The sequence below is a fragment of the Varroa destructor genome, unplaced genomic scaffold (assembly GCF_002443255.2).
Source record: "Varroa destructor unplaced genomic scaffold, Vdes_3.0 BEIS01000007.1, whole genome shotgun sequence".
Lineage (NCBI taxonomy): Eukaryota > Metazoa > Arthropoda > Arachnida > Mesostigmata > Varroidae > Varroa > Varroa destructor.
In genome coordinates this window covers 5,707,360-5,716,482 of record NW_019211460.1, presented here as the reverse complement: position 1 = coordinate 5,716,482, position 9,123 = coordinate 5,707,360, and the positions used below count along the sequence as shown (strand labels likewise).

Here is a 9,123-nt window from a genome sequence, read left to right as displayed (position 1 = left end):
TGATTAATTCTGCACCGAGCCTTCTATGACTTATAAGAGCTTCGGCGACCAAATACAGGTTCCACTATTTCTGTTGTACTTGAGCATTTTAGGTTGAGTACTATATTTCATTAATGTGTTGCAGATGTATCGTAGAAACTTGTTGGATTAATCATGGACCTTTTAGAAACTATTTCATCACCACCAATCCAGCAGAAGGTTTGTTCCTTATTTTAGTTATTTTTCAGCAGTAGAACGTAACTAGCTTTTCAAAGTCTTACGACATAAAAAAATACTTCACTTTGTTTTAGGACCTTCACAATTAAAGTCATGAGGGATTCAAACTAGTGTTTTGCTTCTAGATTTAGCTTACTAAAAATGCTATATTTAGCTCACTAAAAATGCTTATAACACGACGTGGCTTGTAAGAAGTTTTATAGATAACTAAGTTTGTTTTGCGCAATGTCTTTGTTGATTGCTCATCTTCAACAAATTAATTTTATTAGTATATCCCAATTAAATTTGGAAGAGACCGTAAGGGAAGGGAAGCAACGATTTTCTCTTAATACAGTAAGGTAGTTATGAAGTTTTAAAAGCATTAAGCGCTTGGTAGAATACTACTGAATATGCTTTTAAATGAGATATCTCTATTGAAGTCCGCAGCTTATCGATCGATCCGTTTTTCATAATCTCACTTTTTTCTCTCACAACTTGATAGCCTAAAGAATAAAAAAATAAATAGATGTACTTTGCCGGTGTACAAAACCTTCGAATTTCACCAAGCACAGATCGGGACCTTCTTTAAAAGGAGAATAGGTTTAGCGTTGCCTTTAACTGTTCATCCTGTAGCTACTTGTTTCTTTCCCTGTTCCATCAAGATACCCTTGCTCAACGTCTATAACAACCAGGCGTAGGAATCTATCATCGTGAGTGTTGTTCTCTGCTAGGCTAAGATTCTGCAAGAAGCAAAGCTGCATATCCTTATGTTTTTTTACAAAATTTGTGAGGTATCTATGTTACTATTTTTGTAAAATTATATATATTCAAAATACCTGATGACAGTTCAGTGTTCATAGCTTATCTTTTGGGATTTCATTGGCTTTAGATATCGCACGGAAATGAAGTGCATCCACGAGGTTCAAGGTGCCATCTTTGAATTTCGCAAACCTCTCTTAGTAGTCTTTGGTCTGACGGGGTTCTCGTTTTACGCGTCAGTACAGTGCCGCAGTAACTTTTTTGACCGGGGCAAAGGACGAAATAAAATGAAGCCAAACGTACTTTATTTACCCAACACATCTATTAAAAACCTGAAATCGACAAAAAAATTGGTTTGCCATGTAACAAAATTGATTGAAAGTTGATTTATATGGGAGAGTAATAGTGCTTTCGAGTGGTCCTCTAAAGTAAAAAAATAAATGAAAAGTAAACGTGAATTAAATATCTGAAGAACCGCCAATTTAATACAAAAAAGTTGTTGATGCGGCGGACTAAGCGGCCAGCTTCTGGTCGAAAAAGGATTTGGAAAATTGGATTCCGCCAACAACAAAAAAAATACTACATCAGTTTTCAATAAAAAGTTATATGTGACGTAAAATATAAATAATAAGCACTAGCTGTTGGAAAAATTAGGTCAATTTGGTGCTCCTAGTACATGTCTTTCATTTTGTAATCACTGAAAATCAATTGATGGGTGAACGCCAATTAAAATATCTGAAATATACTGAAATATCTGAAAATATAACTTGCTTACTTTCCTTTGATGATTAGTAGAATAAACCGTCAAGAGTGGGGCAACTTCTCATTAAATTTCTCACTTATAAAAACCAGTCAACCATAAAAACCAGCTTATATACAAATTATCTTCTTAAGGTATTCATTTTATTACAAATGTGGATCAATATATTTATGTACGTTAAAATATAATAAAATGTTGCTAATTATTGAAGGGCAAAAATATGCTGAGTTAGTTCTACTGACTATATCATTATTTGCCTCAAACAGCATCTATTAATCCCATATTAAGCGAATCCAGAATGTAAGCCTTTCGAAGAGATTTTACTAAAATACTCCAGAACAATAGCAGAGCGTCCAACAAATAAAAAATTAAACTAGTCTTATAATGCCGAAAACTTATTAGTTGGGGACAGTGTCACTCTAAGGTTTCTAACCGAAACAAACTGTCTTTCGCCCACAATCGAATCTGCCTAAGTAACAAACCGGTAAACCTACGCGGCTTTCAGCAAGAACTTGGCAAGAATTGATTTTTCAGTGTTTAGTTTATATAATGTAGACATACATGCGGTTTTTTATTGAGTGTAACGTGATTTTTTGTGTGTTTGCAGTACATGGAAAGGATTCGATCGCAAATTATATGTTTGCTACAAGGAAAGAAATATAATGCAACTACACAACCGGTAAGAACCAACTTACATAACGTGAATACCTTTTTTACATAAATGTGAATGATTAGACCAAATATGTATAGCCTGTACACTTGTATGGCTGGTCTAAGCTTACAAACCTTACTTTTAATGTGAAAACTTTTTGAATTTTATTTTGATTTTTACCGACATCTTATAATTACTCGTGTATCCAAATGTTCTTCCAAATGTTTATATCACATTTGTTGAATCCGTTTACTTTAATATTATTTAGTGCCAACTTTCTACAAAACAATCCGGCAAATAAAAGCGGAAACACTCTAGGTTCAGATTTCCAGAAAGTATTATCTGTCTTTATTATCATTACCTTGTGACGTTTGTACATATCAAAACTCGCATAAGCAAGTTGAATTATCATCACACGGAAATTACAAGAACTATGTGAGAATGATTGTGTAATACCAAAGCGATACTAAATAGAAAATGATAAAATACTTGCTATTCAAATATTACAAAAAAGGAAAGCTGATAAACACTATTATTTAAATATATAGCTTTTATGAAAGATCTGTAAATCTGTTCCTAGATGGCTTGACAAATACTTCGCCATTAGGACACCGCATTTGTGCATTGCCATGCGTAATTCTGTAAAGGATAGAACACAACATACATTTTCAAACACAAAGTGTAACAAAACTTGCTATATTTATCCTGTTCATGTGGAACTAGCCCCGCGCCGAAATTACATATTACTAAGGTTATCCTAATCGAGCAGTGTTTCGAAAGTGATGAAGACGTAGTGGCAAAAAAATAGGAGCAGAATGTAACGGAAAATTCATGACAGGCCTTAAACTTAGCGCCGCCCTTAGACTTTATCAACCTCGTCCAAAAGCGCACTTTTGATTATCTTTCTGTTTTTGAGGTTGTCAACAAAGAAATTTAATGCGAATATATTATGTTACTGATTGTTCATGAAGACATCAGCTACAAATCGTATGTCACAAATCTTTCAAGAGTAAAGCAGCAAGATGTTTTCGGATTTTCTATAGTGAGAAAATTTTGGTCATCGATGCGAAGATTAACCGCACAAACTATTGCTGGTTTGCTCACGATTCGGAAGACGCGCCTGTAATGTAAAATAGAAACAATTTTCCGGCCGGAGTGTGGTGTTCAGTCAAAGGTACATCATATCAGCATACATTATTCAGGAAAAACAGTTTCTTACTCTAAAAGATTTGCATATTTTATAAATACTGATGTCTAAGGGAAAGCTATACATTTCTTGGTGGTGATTCAAGATGGTGAACCGATCTGTACTAACCAGTCACTGCAGGACTGGCAGTTTGAGAATATGATAATAATGAGCACATGTCGTGCCGTAGGGTCCAGATTAAAGTCCATTAAATTACTATTTATAGGGCATTAAAAAAGGAATAAAAAAAGAAATAATACAGCCCTCGAATTGAGGTTGTAGTTAAAGTAAACAGGCGTTTTATTGCATAAAGATGACCGGCATGATGTATATTCGTATGTGAAAAGAAACATATATAAATTTTATATGAAGGCGTTGTCTGGCCATGTACATACATAATGAGGTGGAGCACTGAAATTCGAGCAAACTTTGGTGGGCTGTTCGTTGTAGCGGGCATGCGTTCGTTCGTTCGTTAATTTTGATACCAGAAAAGAGGAAAAGCAAAACGGCAAATTCACGACGAAAACAGTGTATCATTTTTCGAAATTTGAGTTCGAAGTAATCAATTTAATCACTCAATGTCCCTCCGCAGGACAGACCTCCACCAAAATTATAATTTTCTTTTTATGCCCCAAATTAACAATTGGCGTTATTGCCATTGTTAATGCAGCTTCTAAGAAACAGAAAATATCTAGGAGCAAAATTGGAAGATCCTCAATAAAGTTCAGGTTTAAATGGTGCAAAAGCCTAGTAAAAATTTTAAAAAGACTTGGTTGTTTAGTACAAAAATTAGCGGCCGTTTTAAAGTGAAAAATATTAAGTGGGTTGTTTAACTTTGTCTTTAACAAATCGTCTTTTGAGAATGGCGCGCTTCCTTTGTATTTACTTTTTCCTTTATTGACCATTTCGAGCTTTTGCATTTTTAAGACTTTTTATCTGTTTTCAGCCAAACTTTAATTCCATGGGAATTTTTGGTACATAGCCTATTTGCGCTACACTTTACGAAGCTTACACTTACCATCTCTTTATGTGCAGTTGCCACTAAGTCATTCACATATTAAAGAAGAAATGAAAAGTTCTTAGTGAGTGGTTTAAGTTCTTAATTGAATATGTAACCTTACTTACGGTAAACTTACCGAACTTGAATGAACATGATCGTCAAAAATGACAATTTTTGAATGACAATGAGAGTGAAAAATGACAAAAAAAAAATCGATGGGACATATGTTTTTGTGAAGTAGTATCAGAAACAACTGATAAAGAAAGTTCGGATTTAGATGTCATATATTGAAACTGCTGCAAAAGTATGTATTGCTATCATACATTTACTCTCGGTTTCGGCGGGCTATGATTACATATTCCTTAGACGGCCAGTTAATCGTTAATGCTCAAACTTTAAGCCAAACGCGATCGGTAAAATTTAGCATTAATGAGTGAAATCAAGGCGCATACAAAGTATTTTTATAAGAAGGGGTCTAAAAGTTGTCCTATTAGACAGAAGTCTTCATGAAAAAAAATCGCCGTCACATCTGTTCAGTTGTGTGAATATTCGGTGATTAATTGGAACTTGTTTTTAGTATTTGCCCAGTGCCTGGCTATAGTTATCTCGAAATGTATTCACTGTAGAAGCCCTATGCGCACATTCAATAGTGTGAACGTCTACGTGTTTGAGCTGTACGACATGACTGTTCTATTTGTTATTTCTTTCTTAATTTAAGTTATATGGTTGTACTACTGGACGTCCCAACAAGAGTAAACGATTTGAATTTGAAGTTATTTCTATTGAATTGCTTTTAGATTGTAGATTGTTCGCCATTATTGGAAATCAATAGTTACTCGACACAACAATGCATTATTGTGATCAAAGATTATTTTCAAAATGTTTTACTGCGCCGATTTGTAAACTGTATGAAATTTTCGATAATAAAAAGTGTTTTAAGTGAATCAGTTTCGAAGAGAATAATCGAAATATTTAATAGAGACTGTGTCGATGGTTGATGTCAAACCATTGACACGTGTTCAGGTAATTCAGAAGAAAACACTAGGTTGTAATTTGACAACATATACTTGGTATAGTGTTCAAAGGTGCAACATGCGAAATTTAGCTGACTTAGTAGCCGAAGCCTACGAATCACGCATAACGCACAAAGAAAGTTCATCTATTGGGCAGTTGAACAACAAAATGGTTTTTCAACAACGTTGTATTCGACGACAAAGCTCATTTTCATATTGATGGCTTCGTAAACAGTCAAGAGCATTGCAATTTGTATAGCGAGAGCTTAGTTATGCTTTATGAAAAGAAAATACATCCTAAATTATTTAGTGTAAATTTTGGGCTGAGGACATATTAATTAGTCATACATAAAAGCTATATATAACACTTCATTAAAGACGTTGCCAAATATATACAAACAGTTACTAATGCGCGGCAAGACGACCTAGTTTTTTGTTTGTAAAATGCATCGCATGAATCTCAAAACCAAATGATCTTAACGATACGGTTCCCACTGCCATACGTCGCGTGAAACAACAGTAGTGTTGCACGGAACCTTTCCTAGTCATGCAATCATCTGCTTAGGCGAGGCTATAAAATTCAGTCACAATAACGGCAAACCATGTTTAAAAACACGCATAATATGAAAAACACACATTTGGCATACATTGTTTCATCATAGTTGTTAGCATTAGAAGTAGAACGTTAAAAACATTGACCTATAATGAAGATTGCAGAATAAATACATTTCGAAATAACTGTCAATTGCTGGCCAGTGTAGCCAAAGAAACCCGAATTACTTAAAAAAAAACTGAAGGTTGTTCTTTTATTAGAATTAAATCTTGCGATTAGGATAGATTTCAGACGCCGAAAGGGGTTCATGCCGAGAAAGCACGAACACCTAGCAGACTCTGTATATTCGTTAAGGCAAGCTTGCCGAAATTACGTTCCCGCTTTTTTAAATCTCACCATTTTCGAAATAAATGGAAAAACTGACTAAGTATGCATTTTATATGTATAAGATAGTAACACGAGATCTTAGAAAAAGACACTAATATAAAATAAAAATGATGGATTGAAATCGCACTTTGTATTTCTGAATTATTGGGTCACTGAGAAAATAAAAAATATAGGAGGCCGCTTTCGAGACCACCGTCAATACTGGTAGCGGTGTCAAGTTCTGCTTGACAGGATCACCAGCGCTGAACCAAGGAGTCGAAAAGGGATTCGGCCATAAAACTTATGCTGTCAGAAAGAGGCTTGACCGACGAGGAAGACCGGACAAGCCACGTACGAAAAACAAGCGGCCATATACTATACGAAAGCGCCAGGTCCGGAAATGCAAGACCTTTAGAACCCTTGGGGACTATGGTCACGATGTCTATCGATTAGGCTAAATAGCCAGCACGAAGGCGTTACTATAAGATCGCAAAACTATTGGCCATTTCGAAGAGCGTAGCCGCACGAAGGACATGCGGATGCTGCACGGACGCAGCACGGCAACAAATGCTATTAATCTCTAGTTATCGCGAAGCGCAATTCATGGCTAATGTTCACTATTTTTAGCACCTACAATAAGGTTACCATGTAAACTAGCTTAACAAAAGAGTATTGCCCAGATGCCGGAAAAATACTATATATATGTATATATATATATATATAAAGAAGGTGTAGTATAAGGGTTTAAGATCGTATCTTATGTTTTCGCGCCTTTCCAGTTAAAGCAATGGTTTTTCCATAATCGCGATTTGCAAGTTATGTTAAGTAATCTTGTTATACATTTATTAAGCCCGTTGAGTTTCAAATTAATAGACGGGTGCAGGAAGATTTGGCGCGTATTTCTGCGTTTGGCTATGAAATAGTGTCTCGATGCCTCATAGTTGCATTGTAAAAACACATGACACCTATCACTTTTCAAAACAGTTACTTTCGGAACGACCCTGCATATAGTGCGCATATCGTTTACCTATCATTTTTTTAATTGATATCAGTTTTATAAATAATTTTGCTTTTCATGTACCACGTCGACCGTTTTCTGGACCGTTGTCCTGTTCAGCGTTTGCCCGTCCTGGACAAAATTTTGTCTTCGACCGTGTCTTCATCTCTGAGTCTATCACAGTCGTGCTGCGATTTGTTGGAAACGCTTGTTAACGAGGGTTTCGTGGAAAGCAAATACGCCAGCCAGCAGCTTCATGCTGTTATTGCATGTTCTTTGTAAGTTTTGAGTAAAATTGGAGACCTATAATCGTTTCAGCTATGCAATGTTAAGGTAGTTTGGGTTACAAATATGAAAATTGTTTGTTTACATGGTACAATTAGAGGGATAAATTGCAATCGGTTTTAACTGGTGGTGATTTTACAGCCGATTACCTCAGCCCATGTGCCGAGATATATTGTGTAAGAAAAACTTTGTTTTAAATTTTATCTATGAAGCATTATTTGTAAGTGTTGAGAAAGAAGTTAGACCTCAAGCATCTACAGTAGAATCTTGGTTATCCGTTTTTATTGGGTTTATTCAATTTCTATTTGTAGTTGCAAAGTGAACCGAAAATCGGCACAACTTTTTCTTACCCTTGAGGTAACGACCACCCAACTGCCGATGAAACACATTACATATTTAGCCTCTAGCACGTAACGAAAGCACAAAGCGAAAGCATCTTACGTAAGGATGTAGCCACAAATTAAAAACGGTTTACCTGCTTTACCAGGAACGGAAACTTAGAACAATCAAAATGGCTTAATAGATATTTTCTGTCTTACGTTTAGTGTTGCGTGCACGTTTTATACCGAGTGAAAAAAAACCTAGGCGACCTACAACGGATGGTATAACTATATGATTACGTTTGTTGACAAAAATCTATGTCATATACCGATCGTGGTCTTTTACGCATGACCAGAACTGCGAATTTTCTTCTACAGCAAGGCCTAAGAAAAGCCCAAAGTTCAAGTAACATCTTTTACAGCAGGAAGATTATGGTATGAACCTGGTAGGATTGAAATGTCATAATCTCTTGCTGGCTCTTCCCGTGTGACAAACGATTGGAGTAAGATAGGCGTTGACTGTCACAGTATTTTTAAATTTAAATAAGTATCACAGTATTCCAAAATGCAACGTTTTTTGTTCTATTTTAGTAAGTACTTCAAATAATTTTCCTACTAAAGCTTTCGTAAATTGTTAGGCAAAAACGCTATAGGAATTGGGCATGCCAAAAGAATAATTTGGAGTAAGCGGGCATTGAGTTTTCCTTCAAAAACTCTGACATAAAGAACAAGTAGTGGATTTTGCGCGTTGTCCCAATGAAAAAACCAAAAATAAGCCTTAAATACTTCTGGGCTTTTCTGACAGCCAGAGTACGCGATATCTTCGAAACGTACATCAGTAATATTAGGATCGTGTGATATAAATTCATGGTAAATGATTACTTAGCGGTTAAGCGACTGTCAAAAGCGTCTAGATTTTGGCTATGCGCTACTTCATTTTTTTATTATTAGGGCTCTGTTTTAAAGCACTACTGTAAAGATTAAGCCGTAGTAAATCTAAAATCCATAACTTGTTACAATTCTTTAAGGCATTGTCG

The 9,123-nt window shown here is 35.5% G+C and overlaps 1 protein-coding gene across 7 annotated transcripts in view; it reads left to right on the top strand.

Annotated features, from left to right (window-relative positions):
* The first annotated feature begins 34 nt into the window (after positions 1 to 34).
* The window catches only part of LOC111254977 (uncharacterized), a 144,198-nt gene continuing 135,109 nt past the window's right edge, over positions 35 to 9,123 (top strand). For 2 of the 7 annotated variants that reach the window (XR_015317636.1, XR_015317635.1), the window contains exons 1-3: positions 35 to 198; positions 2,322 to 2,393; positions 7,602 to 7,759. Coding sequence is in view for 5 of the 7 variants with exons in the window: in XM_022816503.2 (XP_022672238.1) it covers positions 154 to 198; positions 2,322 to 2,393; positions 7,602 to 7,759 (275 nt within the window). In the remaining 2 variants the exon portion in view is untranslated. The remainder of the gene's footprint in view (positions 199 to 2,321; positions 2,394 to 7,601; positions 7,760 to 9,123) is intronic. The other 5 variants (XM_086975611.1, XM_086975610.1, XM_022816503.2 and 2 more) reach the window with 4 other exon arrangements.